The 27,982-nt window shown below is 42.2% G+C and overlaps 1 protein-coding gene across 1 annotated transcript; it reads left to right on the top strand.

Moving 5' to 3' along the window:
* The first annotated feature begins 18 nt into the window (after positions 1-18).
* arhgef19 (Rho guanine nucleotide exchange factor (GEF) 19) lies at positions 19-27,773 on the top strand. Its single transcript, XM_083976215.1, has 16 exons — positions 19-196; positions 12,696-13,368; positions 13,455-13,937; positions 15,737-15,869; positions 15,959-16,044; positions 16,140-16,396; positions 16,475-16,635; positions 16,726-16,878; positions 24,149-24,278; positions 24,461-24,535; positions 24,639-24,728; positions 24,822-24,985; positions 26,061-26,219; positions 26,317-26,396; positions 27,126-27,230; positions 27,323-27,773. The coding sequence occupies exons 2-16, from the start codon at positions 12,717-12,719 to the stop codon at positions 27,475-27,477; spliced, it is 2,883 nt and encodes a 960-aa protein (XP_083832341.1). The 5' UTR covers positions 19-196; positions 12,696-12,716; the 3' UTR covers positions 27,478-27,773.
* Positions 27,774-27,982: the final 209 nt, after the last annotated feature.

Genomic DNA, 27,982 nt, shown 5'->3' with positions numbered 1-27,982 from the left:
CTGAACAAACCTGAGGTGTGTTGAAAAACAAAGAGAAAGAAGCTGGAGGAGGAAGAGAAGGGAGGAAAGAAGCCAGGAGGAACACAAGGCAGCAATGGATAGCAGAGCAACTCGGTCTGACCCTGGGATGGCCTGGATTCACACACTGCTGCTGGCCACCAGCCAGCACACACGCTAGACTGCTAACGCCAATGAGGTACAGCACTGACACACACACACAACAAAATGGACAAAACAGAGAAATCTACACACACACTCCACATTCCTGTCAAAAGCTTCCTGCTCCGAGTCGGTGGGGGGGGGGGAGCGGATTGCTGCTGGGAGTGAAAGTCGAGCTGTGTTGCTTGTCTGATAGCGAAAAGTTTCACTTTGAGAAAGTAAAAGTGTGCAGCTCGTCAGGTGCACTGCAAGTTCTCGTGCACATATAGTCTGAAAACAAAGGTGGAAACTGTCGGTGTGTGGGAGACCAGAGGAGAGGAGTTGTTCTGTCTGGGATCCGTATCGTCTTAATGTTAAATCACAGAAGAAAAGATCATTTAAATGTAACAGTATCGGTTTTTGTCACTTTGCTGCAGCTTGTACAGCTGCACATATCCTGCTCAAGTAGATGCAGACATCCTCCGAGAGGCATCATTAGATTTTCTGTTTGTGTAATTCCTCTGGAAGCAGCAGCAGCTTCTTGCATCAGTAATGATCCCAGCAGCTCAGAGCAGAGTGTGATGGTTACAGTGCAGCACTGAGTTGCTGCAGAGCGGGGCAGGTAAGTGCATGTCTGGAGTATGTTGAATGAGGGGTTGTTAAAAACTGTACATGGCTGAAACTTGGCGCCGCAGCATACACACACGCACACGCACACACACACACACACACACACACACACACACACACGCTCACACATTTTAGCATAAAAGTCAAACACCTTCTCTGCCAGAGCCTCAGGTTGTTAACATAGGCCTCTACGTGGATCCGTGTGCGTGTGTGTGTATAGCAGTAGATTTTTAGGTTTTTGTTTTCTTTTGCTTTCAGCCTCTCTCGTTTTGTTTGCTTTCTGATGTGGAACCTCCAGCTGCTCCAGTTGTTGTTGACACAGCTTCATCAGGGATAAACAACTATGTCTTTCAGGAACCAGTTTATTATTTTCAGCTCTCTTCTTCTTCTTCTTCTTCTTTTCTGTGAGGTGACTGTGACACTTCATCAGAAACAGCAATCTTTCAAATGCACAGAGGGTGAGCTGAGGTGATGGCTGCGCCGCTGTCTGCAGCGCTGATGAGTAAGTCTACCGTCATGTCAGTCGACCACGTCTGCGTTAGTTTGTCTGGGAGGAACATATTTTGGCTGCAGCAGGACTCGACAGCTGTGGGTGTTTTCTGGATTATCTGATTTACCACGACTCGTCCACCTGCACGCTGCAGAGACATGGACATAAATCAGGACTTTGAGCCATTTTACTGCACTTTAACGACGAGCGGGAGATCCCCCGCCTGATTTCAGACTCACACCTGATAACGTTTTGTTTTTTAATAATCGACTAATTAGAAAAAAAAGAAAGTTGGGTTTCATTTTGACGTGCTTGGATTTCCAACCTGTAGCACACACACACACACACACGCTGCTGTAGGTTTGATTCCTGCTCTTATCACTCACACATTTATAACTCCCCTCCCTCCCCTTTCCCAACTTCCTCCCCCACCACTGTACGTCTGGAGACTGAAGAGCACCTGCCCCCTCACCTGCCTTTCAGACAGTGGCTGTCTGAGCGTGTGTGTGTTTTTGTGTGTGTAACATTGCACACAAATGCTACCTGTGCTCCTTGTGGATGTTTACATTCACGTACACACACGCACACACATGCACGTGCACATGCTCAGCTCTGTGTCTGGTTTAAAAACTAGGTTAAAGTCATTAGTCATCTGACTGAATGCTCCTCTCCTCTCATCAGTGACACTGACTTTACCAGGAAGCTCACTCACTTTCTCGTTGGCCTTTTTTTTTCTGACCTGTGGCTTAAATAGCAGTGGCTCCTAATGGCCCATAATAGCAGCCCTCGCTTGCTACCTGCACGTGCATGGCCGAGTTTTCTTTGTCTGCTGCCCCGGCTTACCGGTCAATTTCAGAGGAATGAGCTCGGCAAGTCATCCGGGGAATGTGGAAGAGTGTCTCCGTGCGTCAGGGAGGTTTCATCTGGGGGGGTTGGGGCGCCTCCAAAGTAGGACATGAACTTCAAACCTGGGCTGTAAAACGGAGCGAGAGAGACCACCGACAGAGTTACTGCCTGTTAATAATCAGTTGATAATAATGATGATGTGTTGGTGCATAACAGAAGTTCTCAGACTTACTGAAAGCACAAATCTATTCAGTCATTTATTACCAACCCTTTGGAGTTGTAAATCACACAAGAGGGATAAAACTGATATTTCACTTAAATCTTTACTCATCTGTTAATAATAATACAGAAGAAAAGACGAATATATAACAAATGACTTTTAGGAATTACAGCAGCACATTTGTTGTCAGATTGATGAAGTTCAACGTTTGTATCTTTGCATGTGTTTTCTAAAGTTTCAGTGTATTGTTCATTAGAGAAATTTCAACAAACCACCTCAAACAATCTGTGAATCAGATCGTGCCATTTTCAGGTTGCAGAGAAGAACGTTGTGATTTTGATCTTCGATTAGATGCTTGTGACAATGGAGTTAATTGTTTCAGCTTTGACAGATAAAACCTCTGCCATAGCGTTTCCTCACCTCTACTCTGAGTAAAGGTCGTGACCTCGCCTGTTTTTACCTTCGTGTCTGAGAATATTTGAGTCAAACAAACAGAGGGTTAAAACTCGTGCCCACAGGTGATGTATGCCAATCACTGTCGTGGCTGCGCTGCTGCACACCTGTCTGCACTGTAGCCCTCAGGCAAGTTCACATGGTGACTTGGCCCATAGAGTGCGGTGTGTTTCACATTTGTGCTCATGCAAGATAAAAAGCTTCTGGTTTAGGAGAATTTACAGTGCTCGTCTTTTGTGTCTATTTGCTTTTCGGAAAAGAAAAAGAAAAGGAAAAACACAAACCAGGTGTTGGAACTCGTCGCTCTCATGCTGCAGACGCCGCTGGTATTCACAACTCTGGGTTTAGTTTATAGCTTTCGCTCTGGGCTAAAGTGGATTTGTTTCTGGATGGTCAGCTCGTTAGGTGTGTTCCACTTCTACACCGATCATGTTTCAAAACAACAAGCAGCCCAGCGGATTGCCTGTGCATACCTGTCCAGATAATAAAAGCAAGAGGTGGGGAGGTGGGGAGGTGGGAGGAGAAGGAGGAGGTGGTGGAGCAGAAGTGGAGCAGAGAGTTAAAAAAAAAAAAAAGCAGGGGATGATCGAACGAGAGCAGATGAAGGCAAAAGATGCATCAGCAGTTTGTTTCAAAGTGGGTCAGAGTTGGGAAAACTTGGTGGCAGATGATCAGATCGGAATCAAAGGGCAGTGATTGACAGTTTGAGCACACAGTGAACGAAGCCTCCTCCTCCTCCTGCTTCCCTTAAATGGATCGAGACCTGAACAAAGAAAACACGTGGCATGCGTACTCACCGCGGATCCGTAATCCAGCAACACTTTCTTCTCAGTTACTACAGAAACACCTGGCACTGATGTGATTGGTTGAATAACTTTTAACAATCACTCTAATAATGGATGGAGGACGGAATAAAGGATGACGCTGATGAGGCTTTGTTGATTGGCACGCATATGCATGGAATGAATGAGGTGGGTTATTTCACATTTTCTTATTGGGACCAAAACTAGTGCTAGCCCCCACCCCTCCGCAATACCCCAAACACCCCAGACACCCCCAACTGCCCCTGGCCCAGTTAATCCACAGTGACGTAAACATTGTGTTACTGCAGAGACAGTTGTTGGAGCTACTTTGTATCAATCATTAAACTGACTTAAGGTAAATTGAAACATTTAGATTATTATAATCCATCACGGTCATGAAATATTCTCACTTGGTGCAGTGAGTGGCGCAAGATCAAGTCCGGCCTTTGGCCCTCTGCTGCATGCCGTCCCCTAACTATTCAGATGGCAGGCATTACCGCTACACTTACACATGCAATAATATAGACATAAAGTAATGGTCAGTGAGTGTAGATATTTGATAAACATTTATACTGCATTTCATGATTAATTTATGTGATTTCTACATGTTAGTTAAGTATAATATTACATATATTAATATATGTAATTAAAATATTATAACAACTACAGTGAAGTGGCATAACTGTATTAAAGTATCAAAAACTGAAGTAATAAAGTGTAAACCCTGTATAAATCATTTGTAATTGTAGTTTTATCATGCAGAGTGAAACGCATCATAAACTATTAGTGAGTTACTACAAGACCACTTTTACCAATAACAACTGGAAATAAGTAAACAACTTGGTCATCTGCATCACTGTATGACAAATGTTTATTTATTTATTCAAGTGTAAGGAAATGATTGACAAACTATGTACATTTAGGCATGCGTTACGCGTGTAACCAACAGGAAGTAACTATCTTAACCAATCGTGAATTGCAGTATTAATAAGTGTTTATAAAACATCTATTGAACATAAAGTGTTAAAAATATTCCTGATATGCTGGATTTGACTTTTCCACGTTCTAGTCCTAAGGATCTCATTGCGTACTGATCCCCATGCTGTGTCAGAAACTGCTCATTATGAGATTTTGTGGATTTACTGTGTGTTGGATCCTCGGCCTCTGTCATCTCGCCGGCTTTTGTGACTTTATGACAAAGCACCATAATTAGATCTGGTTATTTCCATAAGTTTGTCAATAGCTCCTTTGTGTCTTTTACTGTCCAGGATCCCCACTCTGTTCCGCGTATCTGCCTGCAGCTGTTATGGTGGCAAAGTGAAGTGAAGTGAGGAGGTGGGGAGGAAGGATGATGGGGGGGGGGGTTAAAGGTCCAAAAGTCTTGGCGTTTACATGTGAGATGGTCACCATTTTTTCAGGCTCTTAATTGAAACGCTGCTGTTTGTCTCCTGTTCCCTCCGAGCAAGACAATGTCGGGGGGAGGGGCCTCTGAACGTCTTGTCGCTTTTAATTAAGGACTGGTGGCATCACACACACACAGACACACACACTTTCTCTCATCCAGGTGTGTGAGTGTGTGTCATAGTTTTTTGTGACCATAAGCCGTGTTGTCAGCGCACATCTTCATGGTGTCTCAGGAGGTCGAGGGTGAATCGCCTGAGGCCTCTGAGGAGGATTAGGAGGACCCAGACCATGTGTAAACATTTGGGTAACCCCCCACCCCCTCCCCTCCCCCCTACTCATACACATACACTCCCCCACCCCCCCAACACACACACACCTTCAAAACCGCCCCCTCCGTAGCCTCTGGGCTGCTCACCTGTCTCAGTAGGTGGAGGATGGAAGAGAAGAAAATACCAAGAAACTCCCTGACCTGAATTTACTCAACTATCCTCGCATCATCCAGCATCAGATGTGTCACCGTGACGACTGCTGTTCTTCCTGTGATTGGCGTACGACCTTTGCGTGAGAGATTTAGATGAAGCCCATTAAAATACCAATGAAGGTACTTCCTGGTACTTTCTGTCTTTCCATCCACTGTTGTTTAGAACACATAAAGGCAGCTCACATAACAACATGGACGTTTCCCTGCTCCAAATATTTAAAGCCACATTATTTATTCATTAAACCTGCCACCTTTAAACAAGCACAGGAATTTATTGCTGAATGTCTGAATTCAACACAGCAAGTTCTGAGTTGCCTTCGATCGTTTTTTTTATGCCAACACATCATAATTTGCATCAAAATAATTGGAGAAAAACCAACACGGACGAAGATCTGAGGTTTGAGGCTCCATCGCTCAGTAAACAAGAGACTGTTCTTACATTCTTAGTCGAGACACAACACAAACTCTACTAACTTTAAATTAGACTCATCTTTTATTATATTGCTCTATTTAAACCAGTTTAAATTGTGACATTATGGCTGATGGTGCCATCAAGTCTTTAGGAATAAGGAATACATTTTCTGTACTGGAGCTATATGGTGTTGCGGACCTTTTCTTTTTGATTCCATGCTTTGCCTGCGTTGGTCCAGCACCCACCCGACTTGGGTTTTTTGGATGTGCGTGCTGTTTTTCATTTTTTGCCATCAAGTCTTTCTCAGACATATCAGTGTCTGCATGTGTTGGCTGACATAAACGGATGTGAAGACTTTTTTGTTGGTTTCAAACTTCGCAGGTGAACTGCAAAATGTCTGGATTTAAATGATGGCCTTCTGTTGGCTGATCCACTGGTTCTCTCAATGATAGAGGTCTGCTCCACACAACACTGCAGGACTGACGGGATCTTATTTTTTGTTGTACAGTAAAATGTTTAGCTTCTGATATACAGTATATCTGACACAAGCATTCAAACCATATTTGAGGGATCATAGCAAAACAATGTGTGTTTATGTAAACACGAGGAATTAGCAGCCGATCACCTCAGAATTTTTTTTACCTCATAATATTGATTTTGCCCCCAGACATCCTTCATCAGTTGGGAACTCAATTGTCGTTTGTTGTGTTGTGTCGAGCTGCTGGAACTCACAGAGCACCGGACTGTGTTTTTCCCAGAGGTGACGCCGAGTGATGATGTCATGTCTTGTCTCAGGCTCTTCAGTCCACTGGGTGGTAATTAGTGGTCTGATGTTATGAGTTAAACTGCGACCTCGCACACACACACAAGCCTGTCACACCACACCGCGATGACACTCCGGTCTGTCTGAGCAAACACAGTGGACAGTGAGCGTGTGGGGGAGGGAGCAGACACCGTCATTTCCCTGAAGGAGGTTTAACGTCCACACTGCTCACTGAGACCAGGGGAAATAATGAGACGGTCAAGATTTTAATCAGCTACACCTCAGTGGTGCAAACAACTTAAAATCATCAACCACCATAACATTTACCAAGCATTTAATGAGCTCAGAGAGGAGCTAACGCTTCATATGTAGCTGAAGAAGCACGCAGATACAAATGTATGCTGTGGGAATACATTTGTCTTTATTGGACAGCAGACAGGAAACAGAAGCCAAAATCAAACCCTAAAAACTCTTTATTTGTTCTACACTGCGATATTTAATCAAATGTATTTAGTAAAAAATGAATTAATTTAGTAAAAATGCATTCAAACCTTGTCCTCCCTCCTGTCTACAAAGCTGTAACTGGTTCTGCTGATTCTCCAACCAGGAAGTAGCATCAGTGATAGTAGTTTTTATTTTCAGAGGTCTGGGAACAGGTTACTAACACAGTAGATCACCGGTGTTTGAACAGTAACAGTGGTTTAGTATTTTTGCTTTGTTGACTTAAGAATGAAACTTTCGGTCTGTAAAGCTAAAATGTTTTGACCTTGTTTGTGTCAGTAAAAAGTTTGAGGATGTCTTGAAGCTCAAAAAGTTTCATATCATCGTTTCATATCAAACTTAATGACAGAAATCAAATCGACTTTGAACAGTTTGAAATCTCCGTCCTGCCAAAGACAGACTTAAATTCAGAGGCTCAATTTGTGACTAAAACAGGACCCTGCCTGTTTGTTAGTGACTTATTTTCAGCTGTTGGTTGACATGCATTTGTGGCTCTTGTGACTGTTTCCTGCTGTAGAATCTGTATGTGGGAATACATTATTACCACAACCATATTCATATTTGGATCAGTTTGATGATGTTTTTTTTTTCTTTCGCCTCTGCCCCCTTTCCCTTTCCCATCAGCAAAATTGAAAAGATGATTTTTTTTTATTTTAGGTATAGATGGAGATTTATAGACCAGCTGCCATCTTTCTTTTGTTTGTTTTTGTTTTGTTGTCAGAGCCAATCGCAGCCAGACTTGTGTTAATGTTAGAATGATGTATTGATGAGTGACAGTCGCCCTGCAGGATGCTGTGGTTTCTATTTTATTAGATAACAACAGTCTCCTAGAAATTATGTTTTAATTTCTGTCTGTGTCACGCTCAGAGGTGATGCATGAATGAACTTAATTTATAAATCATTGTCATTTGCGAAACATCAAACAGGTCTTCTGCTCCTCCTTTAAAACATCCCAGCCCCTCCTCAGTGGAAATATAAACAGTGTAAAAATGTCTTCACCTTCCTGAACCACAAACAGCTTCAACAGAGAATCCATTTGTTTCCACCCTCCCTTCCCTCCCCCCAAACATCAAACACACTTTAATTATTCAATTGCACAACATTCAGCTCTGTTCTGACGCTGAATCAGCAGTGGATTCACGCTCATATTTCTGCGATGAACTCCATTAAAGGATTATTCTGAGGCCTTTAAGATGAAGACTATCACCATTAAAAAAAGGGAAAAAAAGCTCCTCACATGGCTGCTGGCATTAAAGGAACGCCAGAGCGCCATTCATTAGCTGCCGTACGCAGACACGGTGTCTTAGAGCAGCCTAGTGAAATTACAGGGGGAGACACTGGCAGCAAAGTCCATAACAGGCACAAATAACACCCTGCTATGACAAGGGAAATTACACCTCTTTGGAATTGAAATTTTAATAGTGTTGTATAATTGTGTCAGGAATGAGGAATGTGCAGGATGGGTAATCGGATGCTTTCAAGTGTTGATAAATGCGTCGAGGAGGCTGATTGCCAGTTTTTTTTTGAATCTCTGAGGTTTTCTTCGTCAAATGGGTTGATTAATGGCAAACCGTCTGTTGGTGGAGGATTATGGGAACATTCATTCATTAGCACATGAATACTGAAAGATGAGACCTGCAGCTAAAGTAGATTTTCACACTGTAAACACAATTCATATTTGATCCTGTATGTCAGGCTGTAGATAGAGGGAAGTTAAGTTTAGATAATGCCGTACATCTACAGTACAGCAGGATTACAGCATAACCAGGCAGTAATCACCTCCAGACACCAATGAGCTTGTGTCATTATGCAGCTGTGCTCTGGATGTGTTTATATGGCTCAGTGGCTGCACTATACCAGTGGATTAGTGTAAGCAGTTCCCACACCCTCTCAGGTGTCCTGTGCTCAGGGCAGCCTGGCCCAGCTCACACATAAAGGCTGCCTTTGTCTGTAGCAGGGAACAGGTAACCATTTGTGCCTGGTCTACCCTGACTGTGTGTGTGTGTGTGTGCATACATGTAAACCTATGCGTGTGTGTAAGCGGTAGGACTGACTGGGCAGCCTACAACAGGTGTGGCTTTTCAACAGCCCCATATTCACATCGTACGGCACATGTGCACTCAATAAAAAGGCAGGAAGCTACACTATGATTTACCAACCTGTGATTCTCAACGCAAACAAACAACGTCATAAACAACGTTATACTTTCAAGAAAAGCATTAATCTGTGTTTTTTCCTCTAAAGTGGCACCCACATGCCCAGGTAAATTACAGGTGCAGCTTTTAATGTGAGAACTATAATGTAAAATATATGTATCTCATAAAGATTTACAGCATGTCACTGTGATAATTAAACTCTAAATTACAAAAAACAAGCATGGAGTGAAGGTTATCATTTCTTAGGGTTATCTACTGTATGACCAAGAGCCTGCGGCGTGTGTGTTCATGTGTGAACAAATACATGAAAGAGATAAAAAAAATTTAAAAAAAAAAGTTAACAATTAACTTTCGCAGTGTGACCCTGGTGCAGTACAGTAAAGTATAGTTTTGATTGAGTGCAGCAGTTTACAGTGGAGTATAGGGAAGTAGGTTTCAAATGTCAGGGGAAAATCCAAGGGTTTGAGTGTAGTTTTCTGAGAAATATAAGATATAGCCTACCATGGCAACAGCTTAGTAAACAAATCAGTTTATATTGTTCTTTTTTGACTTTGACATTGGCATCAAGCCAATACGTTACAGCTGTGTTGACTCATGTCCTTCAACAAAATATATAATCCATTTTATCTTGATAAAAAATCTTTAAAAGTGAGAGCTAATTTGCTGCTGTGAACCCTAACAAAACCTAAAGAAAAGCCGCTGATGCTAGGAAGTAACTTTCCTCTCATTTTGTCTTGTAAACATCCAAACTCGTCTGTCAAGGTTTTAAACTGGGTCACAGTGAGCTAATTTGGCTAAGCTAACATGTTGCTGTGTAAATGCCACCTATAGCTGACCTTGTTGACTCAGATAGGGATCAGAAAGACCTCAGAGCAAGCACTTAAGATTTTACATTTGTTGCCTCTTGTGTCTACACACCTGCTAACCAATTACTTGATAACTAATTTCATGAAAATATAGACCAAAGGTTTGAATGTGTAACATGTATTCCTCAAGTTGTATTTGAATCCTAAATAAAAAGAGAAAAAAGAAAAAAGCCATCATAAACACAGGTCTGAAAGTTGTTTTGATGAGCTAACTGCTAGATATACTGTAGATACTCCAGTATTAATTTATTATTTTATGGTTTAAAAATCAAACTTCATATGTTTCCTTCTGTTTTTTTGTTTTCTTCCTGATTATGCCTACCTTATAGAAAAAATCTTGATGATTGATATTTTATATTTTATTTAGATTATTTGTTTTGGCGCCAGTGTGGTGCACTGATTGATGGGAAAGTTCCTTGTCAAGTTCCAGTGAAGTGATGAACCGTTGTTCACTTTGTCCCTCTGTTCACAGCTTCCTTTGAACTGAGCATCTTCTTTTCTTTTTTTTTTTCTTTTTTTTTACAATACAGGACAATACAGGACAGACAACAAACAAAACAAGGTGTAAACAACAGCAAATAACAACTACAGTTTGTGGTTTTGTGTTTGTGTGTGTGTGTGTGTGTGTGTGGGGGGGGGGGGGGGGGATGACTAGTGGCCTTGAATAAAGACAGAAAATAAATGAATAAATAAACATAGAAATAAGTAGACAAAATTGCGAAATATGCCAAAAACGATATTATTATGAGAAGAGACAGAGATGAAAAGGTTGGTAGGTAGAAAAATAAACAAATAAATACAAATAACAATAACAAATAAATAAATAAATGAGGAGAGAAACAGGAAAAAACAAAACAAAAACGCAACGGGATCAGGCAACAGTATGGAGAGTGGATGGATGAGGAGGGGGATCCCAGAATTTATTGTATAGAATTTATAGTACACCTCGGGTCCCTGCTGACCCGCAGGGGACCGGCCCGCCGCCCCCCCAACACCTTCAGCTGAGCTGAGCATCTTCAGCTTCCTACTGTTTGGAATCCGACTTTACATGGCTAAAACACCCTGTGCAGTCCATGCGATTAGAGCACACTTATAATTTTCATGGCATTGTTTTCTTTTATTGAGCCACTGTCTTGGAAAATAAATATTTTTGCAGGACACAAATGTTCACGTTTTTAATGAAAATGCACGTCTAATGCAGAATTTCATATAAAACCTTATGTGCAAACCATTAAAAGCTGATTAACACAGTTGTTTCTGGCAAACAGCAAGCAACTGCACAAAAACACATGAGATAACAAAAACTAAATGTCTTAGCAGCTTGACCTAAATAAAACATATATTAGACCAATTTACCGCTGTGAGTGTGTGTGTGTTAGTGTTTGTACCATTGGTTTCACCTGGTGTTTAAGTCAGACGTTGAGGATTACCTGCTCAGGAAGCAGCAGGGTAAGAAGAGACGAGCTCGGCCGGTATGTGTTTAAACAGCCTGTCACAGGAGCTCATTTATGACCCACTGCAGACACTCACTGTAAATATTCAGCCAGAGAAGGTGGCTGCTCGCTAACGCGGGCGACAGGAAGGTAGAGCAGCAGCTACTAGAGTGATAGATGAGTCTAGATCTCAGGTGAAAGGTGAGAACGCTGACGATGTGCTCCCTTCCTCTTGTCTGTTGTGGTATTCAGTGTGTGTGTGTGTGTGTGTGTGTGTGTGTGTGATGGAGAGAGAGAGATGTTAAGTACAGGGGCTGAATGCTGTGTGCAGAGAGGTCTTTAATTAGAGCAGGAAGACACGGCTCAGGAGATACACACTACTCAAGACTCAAGTGTGTGATTGTGTGCATGCACGTGTGTGTGTGTGTGTGTGTGTGTGTGTAAAGACTGAGAAACATCCTGCACGTGTCAATAGTTTCAGGATGGGTCCTTCTAGGTCTAGGAGTGTGTGTGTATGTGTTTTTTGTGTGGATTTAAGATTAACATATTTGAATAGTTTTTTTTTAAAACACTCTTTGCTGCTCATTATACGTGAATATAGTAACACTGAGCTGACTGTGGAATCTGTGGTAATGCTAAGCTACATAGACCACAACACTGAGCTGTGTCCACTGGACCATAGGTGACTGAAGGATAGAATAAAGCAGCAGTTTGTTTCTTGTTTACTTAGGGGACCAATTTGGTGTCAGTTGTGTGTTGATATGAATCACAATAACAGGTTGGCAGCAAAATGCAATGAAATTAAATCAATATAGTATCATTTTTGGGGTCCACAATTCATTTAGAAAGATTTAGATGACAAATAAATAAGGAATGAATAAATAAATGAATGTCTTCAGTTACGTCAGATATCAAGTTGTTGATCTTGTGCAATGTGGAAACCTATATTTTCTCTCCAATTGGCTCTTAAAGTTAAAGCAATTGCAATAAACCATATCCTGACTCGAGAGGCCTGAGAAAAGCTTATGGACATTAACCTTCATTGTTTAAATGACAGAGTAATTGAGTCTGAGTTTGTTTTCCTGCTCTCCTCCTGCAGCTCCCATGTGTTCGTTCGGCCATGCTCCCCGGGTATGGATTCTCACCTTTTCCTGATTTCCAGCCTCACCTTCACCTGTTTCGCTGCCGAGGAGAGAGTCCCAGCATGTGGATCCCTGGCTCAGGAGAGTCTCAGGCTCTGAACGAGGCCCAGGACGACAGGCCTCTCCTCCACCGGTGCCAACACAAGCATGTTGCCGTGTGCCAGCAGGAAACACTGGCCTTCATTGAGCTCCAACCACCGGTGGCTCCTAAACTGAACGGCTTGGGCTCTCCAGCTGTTATTCCAGATGCACAATGTGTGACAACCTCACTGCCTTTAAACGGTTTCACACACACACTCAATGAACTGAACGACATGCAGAACGGATGCCACAGGACAGACAGTGAGTGCGACACTGTGAGCTCTCACACAGCTCCTGCTGATGGAGAGCCTGAATGCCAGAATGGGACTGAGAAGCCTCGGACCGTGACCACAGTGTGTCGTCCTCTGCACGCCGCTCTCAGCCTCCCTCTGCCCTTCCCTCTGTCCTCTTTTTACAAAAACACAGACTCATGGGAATCTCAGTTACCTTGCTCTCCATCCTCACCTGAGGGTCCTGGGTGTCAGAGCCCAGACTCCCAGCAGCCACAGAGGAGGACGTCACAGGGTTCGCTGAAGGAGAAGTCCATCCGTGAGTGTGCAGCTGGTTTCATTAAAGCTTATTTAACAAATGAGGCCTTCAAACACCTTGATTGTTTCCTGTTTTTTTGTTTCCAGGGAGGAAGATGCGGGTTTACTCTCCAGACAGCCTGAGTGATGAGTCTCTCAACAGCCCAATCCTGGACGCAGACTACATCTTCCCTGGACCCTTTGGTTCTTTCCTTGAGGAGGACCTAAGTGGATTATCTTCCCTGGAGGCCATGTCAAGCCCCTCGCCCACCACCGACCTCCCACCCATCACCCACGATGATATTTATAATCTGCCCGCAGAGCCACTAGAAATCATAGAGGACTCCATACTGGGGATGAGGGAGGACAACGGGGGCGTAGAGATGTCCAGTGCCACAGGAGGGAGCTCCTTGTCCCGTGGCCGTCAGAGCGACCAGGAGCGCCGGCGCTTCTCGGCGTCAGAGCTCATTTCTAGACTCCAGCTGTCTCAGAGGAAGAACTCCTTCACGCTGAAGCTGGGGAAGTCTCTGTCAGCCCGCGTGGCCTCCAGGGACCGACAGAGTTCCAGCAGCCTGAGCCCCAACCCCGACTGTGAGTAGACGACTGACGCAGTGACGTTTCACTAATACAGCAGCCTGTTTACACGCTCATCAAACTATTTATTCTCAACCACGGATCAATAAGGAAGATTCTCCTTTCATGTGTGTCTTTGCTCATTTTTTCCAGAAGCAACCAAGCAACCTCACACACTTAAAAAGTTTATCAGTCAACTACTGTACTGACAGAAAATGAATCAGCATTTTTGAGAATAAATTTATTATTGATATCATTTATGAACAAAAAAGCAAATGTTGACAGAGACTTCATTACTTGACACTGGATTTTTTGTGTTTTGATTGTTGATGTGAAGTGAGCTCATTTACAGATGTCATAACAGGTTATGGGAAATTACAATGTGAATTTTTAACAATTACCTCACATTTTAGAGAAACGCCAATTAGCTGTATGAATTGGAGAAGTCAAGAAATGTTTGGGGCATCATGAAGCCCAGAGTATTGAAAGATTTAAGTTTAAAAGCACCCTTTGCAAAACATATCTGCATTTATTCATTCATTCATTCATTAGTGAGTTTGCTCTTAAAGAAATAGTTCACCAAAAAATGAAATTCAGTCATTAGTGACTCACACTCATGCTGACCCGGGAGGCCAGTTCGTAGTCCAACGAAAACTTTATATGAGAGTAATAGGGCCTGACACAAAAACGTCCATAAAACTACACAAAAAACATTTAATATTCCTCCACACTGCTCGTCCACTGCAATCCAAGTGTCCTGAAGGGATATAGTCCAGAGTTTACTCTAAATTACGTAATTTAGGACATTTTTACAGCCTAAACAGTCCTGTATTGAATTTGCCTGGTGCGCGCTCTCGCGATGCACGCGTGCATCATGCCCGACACAAACAGGTCCATAAAACTACACAAAAACCTTGAAATATTCCTCCACACCGCTCGTCCACGGCAAACCAAGTGTCCTGAAGGGATATAGTCCAGAGTTTACCCGAAACAATGTCATTTAGGCAAGTCCGGTCACGTCCATGCGCGTGAACGCGAGAGTGCGCATCAGGCAAATTCAATACAGGACTGTTTAGGCTGTAAAAATGTCCTAAATGACGTTGTTTCGAGTAAACTCTGGACTATATCCCTTCAGGACTCTTGGATTGCAGTGGACGAGCAGTGTGGAGGAATATGAAATGGTTTTTGTGTAGTTTTATGGACGTTTTTGTGTCGGGCGCTATTGACTCTCATATAAAGTTTTTGTTGGACTACGAACTGGCCTCCCAGGTCTTGCACTTTGAGGAATAAAAAACTACTCCGGAGTATTCATCAGCATGAGGGTGAGTCAACAATGACTGAATTTCATTTTTTGGTGAACTATTCCTTTAAGTTACAGTCTTTATATTATTGAATTTCCTCTTTGTGTTAAAACCTGCATCCTCATACTAATACAAAAAGTGAATTTTACACTACAATGTTATAATTTTAGAACATATGTGATTTAATGAACTCAAACCTAATTTCAACCTCACATAAACAGACTGTTGATTTTGGTTTCCACTGGAAACAAACACGTTAGAAACTTAAGAAAAGGAGGGATAATCATAGCAGGGTGGAGATGTAACTACAGTTTGAAATCCAATATGTAAGAATTATTTTAGGATATGAGTTTTAAAATTGCACTTTGTCACATAGTTATTTGCATCAATCAAGTGCATTACTGAGTTGAATTCTAATATGGATTCAGACCAGGTGTGTTTTAGTCCAGGACTTGTTGACCTCTCTCCTCTATTTTTGACTTTTACCTCTAAACGACTGCTCTTGATCTCCTGCAGATAAAACCAACTCTAAGCACCGAGGCTCCGGAGGCTCCAGTGACAGCGCCCCCCACAGTCCTGTAGGACCTGCACCCCCTCTGCCCAGCAGTGACAATGGGATGCCTCTGCATCGGTGGAGCACAAAGCTTGGGTAAAAAAACACACTCACATTAATTTAGTATGACAAGTGTGAATATTGAAGAATGTGTATATTATTGTCACTTCACATCTTCTTTACAGAATGAGAAAGAAATCCATAGAAGAAGAATTCAGCACATTTCCAACCGTTGCCAACTCTAATCGCTTGTCAAGGTTTTTGCCAAGTTGTAAGTTCTCTTAAAGCAGTTGAAGATATTTCCTTAGACTAGTTTATTTACAGTGTCTGTAAACTGTACATTTACATCTACACCTCCTCCTGCAGCGATTCTGTACCAGGAGTACAGCGATGTTGCCATTAACAGGGAGATCCAGAGGCAGCAGGGGAAGGAGCCGGGCACTGAGGAGGAGGGGTTCAGGGACGAGGGCTCTGACGGGACACCGTCTCCATCCAACCTTTCTCCGTCCAGCTCCTTCCGCTCCTCCAGAGGTTCTGCCTTCGCTCTGTGGCAGGACATACCTGACGTCCGGTCCAGCGGTCAGCTCGACAACTTCAGCAACGAGGAGAGGAAGCTCCAGGAGGTTAGAGAGACACGTCACATCTTTCACCTGCAGCCAGGTTGTTTCTGTCTCACTGACATCCTTGTGTCCTTAACTCAGGCAAAGTTTGAGCTGGTGACCTCTGAGGCATCGTACATCCGCAGCCTGACCATCGCCGTTGATCACTTCATGCTGTCCCAGGAGCTGGGCGACTGCCTTGGAGCTCAGGACAAACAGTGGCTCTTCTCCAAGCTGCCTGAGGTCAAAGACGTCAGTGAGAGGTGAGGTCCAAAGCTGCTGACGCCTCAGTTAGCCTGAATACCACCAACACCACATCTCCTGAGTGTTTCATGCTCTCTCTTCACCTGCAGGTTTCTTCAGGACCTGGAGCATCGGCTGGAGGAGGACATCCTTCGCTTTGATGTGTGTGACATCGTCCTGAACCACTGTCCGGCTCTGAGGAGGGTTTATCTACCTTATGTGACCAACCAGGCTTACCAGGAACAGACCTACCAGCGTCTGCTGTGAGTAACTGCAGGACTTCTTCAAATTTGGCAAAAACCTTCACTAGGACTCCAGGATAAAATTATTATTATTATTTTTGTGGTCAAAGGTCAAGGCCGTTGTGACTTTTTCGTCATTATTCAGAAATTACTGTATTTCAGAATTTCACAGAAATGGGTCATATGATGCCTCTGGATGTACAAGATGTAACTGAAACTAGTCTGAGTTGTAATAACAACAACAACAACAACAACAATAGAGGTCTATGACAAATGACAAACTGAAGGAGATATGATACCAGACAATACCTAACACACACATGCTTGTGTCTGTGCGGGTGTGTTGGTTTGGATGGATGTTAGTTATTGTATTTATTTATTTTTTGAAACAGAAAAAGAGGGAAATGAAGAAGGGATAAAATTAAATAATAAAAATGAAAGGATCTCAAACTGTATGTATGTGACGGATACTCAGGTTTGTCTCAAGTCACAGTGCTTCACACCAAATCAAGGAGAGCAGACATTTAACTTTCACACACAATTGGATGTTAAACAGAGAAAGCAGAGAAATTTGTATTAAAGTATAATTTAATTTAAAATATTTGTTTGCTGATATAGTTCTGTTAAAAACTTGCTTTATAGTCTGGCCGTAAAATGATTTTCTATGGCACTGCTTGTTAGGTAGTTATGGAGGTTGACAGATATTTCCACTATGATTTCAGTGTGAATGGGCATGTTTGCTTTGCTTATGAAGTTGATGGTGTGATTTTTGTTGGGTCTTTATCCTGTACATCTCTACAGTTCAATATTCAGTAGAGCCAGTCCTCCACTGTCCCTTGAGGCAAAAAGTTTTTTCAGACCAATCCTGGGCTTTTTTTTTTTTCCAAAGTATGACCAGTATCACCAGAGATGGTTACAGACATCATCATGCAGAGCAACCAAGATCTTTAAGATGTTTAGCTGTAGTGCGTCACTTCAATCGCCGAATTCTGCATAATTATAATGCTGCCGGCGCTTCCACAACATGTTTGGCTTGATAGGCTGCAGTCACAATCAAATATATGAATGCAGGACCCGGCAGACAAGGGATAATCACCTGCCAGTGCTGAAAGTGGCTGTGGCTGAGGCTGCACAGGCAGTTGACTATCCTTCACTCGCATTTGCCTTAATCTTTTGAATTAGAGGGGTAATTTTAACTGAGATTACACGATCTAAATTTAAGTTTAGCCTAATGTCTAAATATTTCCTTCCAAAACTGAAATGTGTTCATCGTTGACTGGGTTGATCCTCTTGATACTGACATACTTAGGACAATTTACTTTACTGCCTGATATTGTTTTTTTACTAGTAGACAAAACATTAGAAAATGTCTTCTCTGTAGCAACACAACTCTCATCGTATTGACAATGCACAACAATGTTGTGGCACATTTTATCATTGCAGCTCCTGCAATTTGGATATTCCACTTGGCTGTATTGCACTCTGGATTATATTGTGATTAATTGTGCAGATGTAGACTCTACCAAACACAGTGTCACATTGTGGATGTACAGTAGACAGGTTTTGCATTTAATATCAAACCACAAAGAAACAAAGAAATATGATTATTTTTTTATTGGTAGAATAGCAAGACGCGGGGTACACCCTGGACGGCTAGCCAATCTGTCACAGGGTAACAAAAATGGGAAATTTAGAGTGGCCAATTAACCTAAAAAGCATGTGTTTTGGGGATGTGGGAGGAAACCGGAGGCCTCGGAGTAAACCCACCCGGACACAGAGAGACCATGCAAACTCTACACAGGGAGACACCTCTGTCTCCTCTGTGTGGAGACAGTGCTAACCACTGCTCCACTGTGCCGGCCGGACAACGGAGGTGAATCAAACTAACTTTACTATTTGTTGTGGAATTTGGAGTGTCAGACAATACCAGCAAGAAGCCCCCTTCCCTCACGCTGCAGCATCGATGGTTACATTTAGGGCTGGGCAGTGTACCAGTTCAGGGAGAGAGAGAGAGAAAGAGAAAGAGAGAGAGAGAGAGAGAGAGAGAAAGACCAGAGAGAGAGAGAGCAGAGAAGAGAGAGAGAGAGAGAGAGAGAGAGAGAGAGAGAGAGAGAGAGAGAGAGCAGAGAAAAGAGAAAAGAGAAAAGAGAAAAAGACCAGGGAAGAGAGAGAGAGAGCAAAAGACCAGAGAGAGAGAGATACTCCATACCGCCCAGCCCAGTTACATCTGTACCGCAGCGTATTGTCACCCAGTAGAGAGGAGACTCGATGGAGGGAAGCATGGTGAAATTTTGGTTCCACCGTGCTCCCCCCCAAGCCCGCCCGCCCACCCTCTCCTCACCTACACAGGTGTCACCCATCCAATCATTTAACGCAAAGATACAATATTTGCCATTACGTTTAAAGGTACATTGTGTAGGAATTACTCCCATCTAGCGTTGCGGTTGTATATCGCAAGCAACTCAATCGTACGGCAAATTCAGAGCTTACCGGAAATAATCGATTTTCGCGAATAGATAACAGGAGAAGTTACACAATGTCCCTTTAACAAATAAAACTTGCTGGCATTTTCATCACTCCAAATTCCACAACAAAATTTCAATTTACTGATTTAATATTTTTTCTGATTCACCTCCACAACGCCTATCTCAGTCCCCATCTGATGTTGTCCCTCATTATTTAACGTCCCTGTCCCTGTCCTGTTGTCTTCCCTTGCGAGTACTTACCTTTTTCCATGGACGCTGAAGCTGTACAGGCAGGTGTAGTCGGGATGGCCCCAATTACTCTCAACTTGCAGCTTCACGTATCGGAAGACGCCTTGTTTGTCATCCTGAAATGGAGACAGAGTGTTAGTTGTGGGGGTCAAAAATGAATGACAGTGTAAATTATGTGACAGACAATCAGAGATAAGGTGAATGTGGCGTAATACTAACAGCTATTCTAAAAGTCTGTAGTTGGTGTCCGTCATTGTCATAAAGGAAGGTTCCTAGTTTGGTTCCTTCGTCATCTAAATTCTCCATAGCCTGATAGAAAGAAAGAGATGAGACATCCAGGTGAACACCTTGTCGTTCTCTGTGTATGTGACAGGATGTCTGCAGGGGAACTATGATAAATCTCTGAACTTACGTAGACAGAAAACTCCTTTGGGGCCGAAATAATGGCGCCAGATGGGGACTGGCTCTTTGTAATGTGACCTAGTGTCACATGGCTAATGGTGAACGGACGGGAGAGGGCGATGACTAAATGCCCCCGCTCACCTGCAAATGACCAGCAGCTACCTGGCTGGAGCGTCGATGCTCCCTGTGGAGAAAGAGTGAAAAGCAGTGTGTTGCATGTACACAAAAAAGAAAATGATGATGATAATGACATGCAAACACATGACAGTCTGTTATGTGTGTGTGTGTAATTCCTACCTGAATAACAATGTGTCGGGGAAGGGGCACGTATGGTAAAGGTATTCCTAAAAAGCTAGCGGGTGACTTGGATATGTAGTACGATTCTGACGACCGGTGAGATACAATATATGCTCCTGCACAGAACACAACAACACAAAGAAAGAAAGAAAGAAAGTGAGAGAGCAGTCGCAAATTTTAAAGTTATATGTCTGAATTTACAATGTTGCAGATGAAGATGATTTAGATGTCTCACCTAATGATTCTAGTGCAATGTTGGGTAAAATGTCTGCAATCGGGCGAAAGTTGTCTATTGGTCTCTGATACTTGAGCAGCAAGTCCTGTCGTTCTCTCAGCTCCCTGGTCATCTCCTCGCATCGCTCAGCACAGTCCTGAGTAAGAAAAAACCTTATTGAACACCACATGTCTACATGTTTGGGACATCAACATTTCTACATTGATGCGTGTTTCACATGGAGATAATAATAATAATAGTCTCTGGACTATTAATTGTGTATTCTTAATTTGCTGTCATGGGTTATACCGGTGTTTTCAGGAGACGTGAGACAGGTGATTCTGAGAGTCCTCTATCCAGGAGGTCGCTGTTCAGTATGAGAGTCAGATATGCAAATCCTGATGGAAGGAGAGAGACGAAACATGGGGCACATGGTCAGGGTTGTTCATTTCAAATGACATGATCAGTTCATTTCATCTTTTGATTTTGTGTAGCTGTCAACTCTATAGTTTTAAAGCAGAGCACAAACTTTCCCTAACCTTAACCAATGCACACATTTTGCCTGGACACAAACTGACATGAGACTGGATTGTACTCAAAAGACAGAATCTGTAAAACTCACAACCTGAACTTGATTTGTTATGGCAGCTGAGATCACTTACCAAAACTCAGCAACATCACAACGAGGGCAAAGATACTCCAGCTGCCCGCCGTGACTTCAGGCTGAGAATGGCGACGAAATTTACGCTTTAAGAAAATCCTGGATGTAGTGAAAATGAGAAAAGAGTGAGAGCTTTGAAGATGAAGGAACCCAGAAATGTGTTAGGCACAGTGCGCACACACACACACACACAAACACTAGCTTACCTGTATGTGGTCTCCCTATAGAAAATTCTTGGTTCCCCATTTTCATTGTAGTATCCAGAATCCCGCAGTCGAGAACTTCGTCGCAACATGACTGTAAAAAAGTTTTCACATGACCTCTTCTTTTTGTGTCTAACGTCAACTTTCAAACATAGTCACACATAATGTTTAACTATACACATACTGAAATGTAGGGTAGCTGTGTGTTTTTTGTTTTTTTAACGTCACTTTAAAAAAAATCTTTAAAAACAATAGTAGGGTCCTAATATGTTAGATTCCCATCCTGTTTTGGCTTAAAGACAGTGGTATTTGCTGTATCACACATAAATGTTACACGCTGTTCTGTTATGATCTGTAAATAATTACTCACCTAAGAAATAGTAAAACGGACGTCAGTCTGTAGTCTTGTGGGTCACTAAGTCAGTCAGTCTCTGTGGTCCTAAAAGTCCTTGTCTCTTCAGTAGCTGTGCACTGTCACTCGTCGGCCTGCGATCAACCACTGAGATCAAAACCCTCAGTTGGGCCTGTGAACACTCGAGATGTGATTGTTACGTAAACGTTCTACACACGTCATAATGACAACAGAACTCTGGCCACACAAACAATCACTATGCTTGCACGCGCGCGTGATTCGAACATAAACAACATAAAAAAAATATATTATTGTAAGAAATTGTAGTAGTGAAAAAAAAAACACATAATACAAAAACACAAATCAAGTATGTGAGTTACTGAAATGAGAAACCTTCGGGACTTAATAATAAAACTTGCCAAAGCTCTTGTTTGTTAAACTCCTCTTGTTCCCAGTCAGCTTCCTTGAACCCACAGGAGGACGCAGCAGTTAGCAATCGCTCTGACCCGTGTACACAAACGCAAACAAACAAGCTAACGTACAGTAATAGCCCGCGCTGGCGCAGCAGAGCGAGTAGTTAGCCTGCGTTATTTTATTTGCTAATATGCTCCAGTAGCTGCGTCACTTATGAAAACAAAAGTGTAACATTATTGACTTACACACCGAGGGTAGTCAGAGTCAAGCTGGAGCTGTTAGCAGGTCCAGGTGTTAAATAGGCTATATTAATATAATATGTCTCTGATTATATGGGCAGATTTTTTGCTTCATTTTCACCTGAAAAATATAAACAGGGCTCTCAAGTCACGCTTTTCAATCAGTTCACACTCACAGGCCACATCTTTCACGCTGGTGTGATTAAGGCAGATTGCATACAGCTGTCTTGAAGTAGCAACCAATCAGCCAATCCGAAAATTGTATTTTCTTGTTGCCTGGTAAAGTCTGGTTTTTCCGCAGCAGCAGCACCACAAGCACGCACTCCACTATTGCGCCGAATCAGAGCCAGAAATTCTCTGGCCGAATGCTCTCTGTGCGTGGTTGCAGACAATGACGACCATGGTGCAATATGGATGTCCCTGAAATGATGTTATGTTGATATAAATAATAAATGAATAAATAAATAATCCAAGCTAAATTCAAAACTTGAGAACCCTGATATAAAATGTAGCCTAGGGTGACATCAGGTAAATTGGGCCATCAGGTAAAATGAGCCAGTTAAGGTTTGAGCCTCCTAGCTTTTTAAGTTTTAACAGGCAATGGCTGTAAATGATTTCAAATTGTTGCTACAACTGTACTTGAAAAAAAAAACAATTGATTTGAGTGGTCTCTGGTTGCTGTTGTGGGTGGGACAATGCTTTATATCCAGCCTGCTGAGGAGAAGTGTGCGAAAAGTGGCCTGGCAAACAAATTTAACTTGAAACTGATAAGGTTGATAACTCCGTAAAAAAACAGATCTACAATAAAAAATGTGATTTATAATACACATTGTGATTCCCCCCATTGGATAGAATGCAAAATTCTTGCTAAGCTTACTTATTTTTTAATTTAAATGCATTTTTTGTGGGTGGCTCAATTTACCTTAATGCATCATGGTAAATTGAGCCATGCATTTCAGCTAAAATGGGCCACATACAAAACACAGTCTTACACTGAAGTTACACAGAAATTGAGGGTGCAAAACATGTTCAAAGTTAGATATATATCCAAGGTTGGTCAGTGCCACTCATGGTGCCATTAGCACTGTGGGGGAAAAAATGGCATCTATAATGCCACACACACACATACACACACAGTAAAAGAGCCTATAACATAGTCAGTTAACAAAGAGCATAGCAACAACATGATCATGCAATTTTAAAATGCATTTTAAGATTAAAAAATGTCTTCAACCTCTTATGTATTCACTGTTAATGTTAAGTTTAGTGTTGTAGTTTAGTAGTAGTGTCAATTAATTATTAAAATTTAAATGATTTCTGCTAAAATTACTGTGTTGTTCTCTCTTGGCCCAATTTAACTGAACGGCTGGCCCATTTTACCTGAACCTTCATCGTACCTCGAGAGGGAATATCCCGATACTTTAACTCTCATAATTCCAAAATAATTATACTTTTTAATTTTTTTTTCACACAGAAACATTTAAGAGACCTATGTCGATTTTTAAAAATATCAATGGATTTCATGCATAGCGTTTTTGATGGTCTTATTAATCGTTTACCAAAAAGTGGCCCATTTTACCTGACTTCACCCTATGTGTTGTGTCATGGGTGGTTACACACAGGCACTGCAGTGTATGAAGTTGCACTGTTTTCATGCTGGAAGTCCATAACTTTCTGTGAAGAGTGCTCAGGTGTTGTTACACCTGCATGATTTAAATTGCACATGATGTGTTCAGAGTGAGCTGAAGGTTTTTCTCAGCTTCTCAGTGTTTCTGTCCTTGTCTTGTTCTCTCAGACATGACAACCCTCGCTTCCCTGGCATCCTGGCCCGACTGGAGGAGGACCCCGTCTGCCAGAGACTTCCGCTCACCTCCTTCCTAATCCTCCCATTTCAGAGGATCACACGGCTCAAAATGCTGGTGGAGGTGCGTGAGTAAACGTTCGCTGCAGGATTCATTCATGTTCCCACCTGAAACCCAATTACATGAAACTGTAAATTAGGTGATTTTGAACCTGGCCAAACGTTTTGCTGCAGCAGGTTCTTCAGCAGTCGAGCATTAGGTATACAGTAGCAGGATCAGTTACCTCTTCACTATTTATTTTTCAGAACATCTTGAAGAGGACAACGCCAGGCTCTAGGGACGAGGACACGGCCACAAAAGCTTTCAACGAGCTGAAGAAGGTGGTGATTATAACCTTTAATAGGCCGTTGGATAAGCAGCAGCAGCATTATCATCAGTGGTGAGGCTCAGCTGTAATGGCTGTGTTGGTGTGTGTCCTCTTAGATCATCAAAGAGTGTAACTCCAGTGTGCAGTCGATGAAGAGGATGGAGGAGCTGATTCACCTCAATAAGAAAATTAACTTTGAGGGGAAGGTGACTAGAGTTTTTGTTGCTTCAGATGTGCTTCTTATGTTTCTCTGAGTTTTTTTTTTTTAACATTTTGTGTATTATTTCATGTCTCCATAGATATTTCCTCTGATCTCTCAGTCACGCTGGCTGGTGAAACACGGTGAACTCCTGGAGGTGGACACTCAGACCATGAGTATGTCTGGATCAAAGCTTAAATTACCCACCAAGCCTGTCTACCTACACCTGTTCAACGACTGTCTCCTGCTGTCCAGGAGGAAGGAGTGAGTGACGTTACAGAATCCCAAAGCTGATGATGCATGATGTGAAAGAGAAGAACATTTTTTGAATTGTTTCAAGAAACAAGGTTCTTGTTTCAAAGTCAAGACACAGCTAATGTGAGTCCTCGAGTTTAAGGCCATATTCAGACGGTGTTGACATCTGTCTCAGGTAGTCAGATCAGTGTTCAACTCTGAGTTCATGGTGTGACCGCACCCAAGACTCAGACACATTCAGAGGTAAACTGGACCACGTGTCCACATTGAAGGACCACCTACTCCACTGATGGCCTCTGAAGGACCAACTTCTGGCTCTAAATTATCACTGTGACCTGTATTCAAGTGTTGTCTTTTCATAACAGGTTACATATAGTATAAAGAAAGTTGTTTATATAAAAACTCCATTCAGCATAACGGTAGATATCCATGTGTAGTGTGATTATAAAGCAGGTCTAAGTTTTATTTATAAAGTAGGCTATCAATTCATCAGTCCACAGAGAAATGCACACAGTCTGTATTCAGAAACTGAGCCTTAATCAGAAACTATGCAGGATTTGTAGCTTAACTGTGGGAGAATGGAGGCTCTCTGCCTTCCACGTGCGTGTCACTTATTGCATCTCTTCGCTGAAAACCAACCTTGTAAGATCAGAGCCGCTGCCCCAGTGTCCCAGCTCTTGTCTCTGTGGCACCGCGACACAAATGCACCCTGCAAACTGTAATAAACTGCACAAATATACACGTCGTAACATCGTATATGATATATACAGTTATCTACCGCTCCATGGATTGGTTTCTCGCTAGCTTCGTTGTAAACAAATGCACATGGCCAGGAGGAGGGTTAGAAAAACAGTGGAAAAGCGACCGGACTTGCATAGTTCCTCTTAAAAACCAGTCACCAGGACTTCTGTAACTTTGTGATGTCACAACAAAGCCCCGCCCACCTGGACCCACCCTCCATCACTTGCAGGATTTGGTTTCTTTGAGTTTTGTACCTGAAATCTGCTCTTATTTAATTGGATTACCTCATGGATCTGGTTTGCTTTTAATAAATTAGTTGAATTACTTTTCTCTTTTTCCACAGTACATGGAAGTTCATGGTGTTTGTTCATGCTAAGATTGGAGAGCTAAAAGTGAAGGATCTCAGTCAGAAGCTTCAGGGCATCTCAGGCTTCATCTTCCACCTTCAGCTGTGTGAGGGCCAGCAGCTCAAACACCAGATCCTGCTGAAGTCACACACTGAGTGAGTACCAACAAAATAAAAACACTGTCAACAATAACTTGTGGACGCTGTAGCAGACAGCGCTCTGACCAGCCTCCTTGGTTTTGTGTCTGTGAAGAAGTGGGAAGCAGAGATGGATCACAGCAATGTTTCCTTCTGATCCACTGGAGGACATCGAGCAGGCGAGTGAGAACGATGGTGAGTGAAGGTGGAAGTTGTAAGTCTTTGAATAAAATATTTACTGATGCTTACAGTATGTGCACTTTAAAATTACATGACTGTTTTTGTTAGTAATGAGAATAGGAAAAGAAACAGACAAAAGGAAACAGAAAAGTCAAAAGTAAATAGCAAAAACCATTTACAACTTGGTAAATGAATGAATCTTATTGATATTAGCCTTTTGTTTCATAAACATAAAGAGGGGAAAAACATATTTCAATTGTAATATATTGTAATATATATATATATATATATATATATATATATATATATATATATATATATATATATATATATATATATATATATATATATATATATATAGCATGGTCTGGGCTATGTTAGCTCAGTATAATGCTGTATATGAGTAAGTACAGGAGCCCATCTAATTAGAAAGAAGTCAATCTTTACATTAAATTTTGCTGTCATCTCCTTTGCATTCATTTGCATTAGCCTGTCTCGCCATTGATGTATAGTAGTTGGAAGTGGTTTCAGTACAGCTGTCATTTTTCTATTAGTTCATCCAGGAATGCTCCAATAGTATAAAACAGTGGGTTTAATAGCAAAGTCAATGTTCGAGATAGTAATTGCCTCTTTCTGAATCTCTTCCTAGTAAGATTTTAGTTTGGGACTATCCCCAAAAGTGTCTGTGATCCTTGATCTGTTTGCTATTTCTTCAGGCACTCATCTTTATTTGTTTGTTCTAAGACATCTCCCAGGTCCAGTGCATCAAGAGTTATCAGGCCCAGGAGCATGATGAGCTAACGCTGGAGAAGGCTGACATCCTCCACGCTAAGACCATAACAAGTGATGGTAAGAGTCTGGATTCACTCCTTTAACTTACATCCTGACCTTTGACACAAGGCTGTAGAAAATAAGACGCAGTGCTGTGTTTGGTCCACCAGGCTGGGTGGAGGGCATTAGGCTGTCAGACGGGGAGCGGGGCTGGTTCCCCAAAACCTACGTGGAGGAGATCACAAGTCGCAGTGCGCGCCTCCGCAACCTCCGTGAAAACATCCGCATCAAATGTGTCACACAGAAGCTGGAGGGAGACGACTAACCGGGCCTCCCACAGTTAAGCCGGGGTCAGAAGGTCAGAGGTACATTTCAGTGGCCAAGTTTCACCTTTAAACTTCTGGATCATTGTTTTCATTTTAGATGTGGGGCCTTTGTGTTTGGTTTGCAGGTTCTGAAACAAATGTATTACCTGTCATCATTTCCTTTAGCCTCTCCTGACAGTTTCACTACAACAGACTTTTCACAATAAATGTCTGTGGATTCACTTTTTTGAGCCGTTGTGCACTTCCTACTCTGTCTATGCGCAGTTACTTTATGCTTTCAGCGACTGCATTTCAGGACCATTTTAAATCAGAGCGAACGTGTGCACATGAACTTCATGTCCCTCCACGAATAGTTTAAATAAGCTTAATTAGTTTGGTCTATAACAGTCTTACATTCTAACACTAACTTTTTTTGGTCAGTGCTGTGATCCCATGAAGGATCAGTCAAACTTTGTTCTGCATTTTTATAATTGTCAACAAAGTTCATGAAAAGACCAGTTGAAG

Source organism: Trachurus trachurus (genome assembly GCF_905171665.1).
Source record: "Trachurus trachurus genome assembly, chromosome: 7".
NCBI lineage: Eukaryota > Metazoa > Chordata > Actinopteri > Carangiformes > Carangidae > Trachurus > Trachurus trachurus.
The sequence above is the reverse complement of the archived record's forward strand: the minus strand, read 5'-3'. Positions and strand labels throughout refer to the sequence as shown.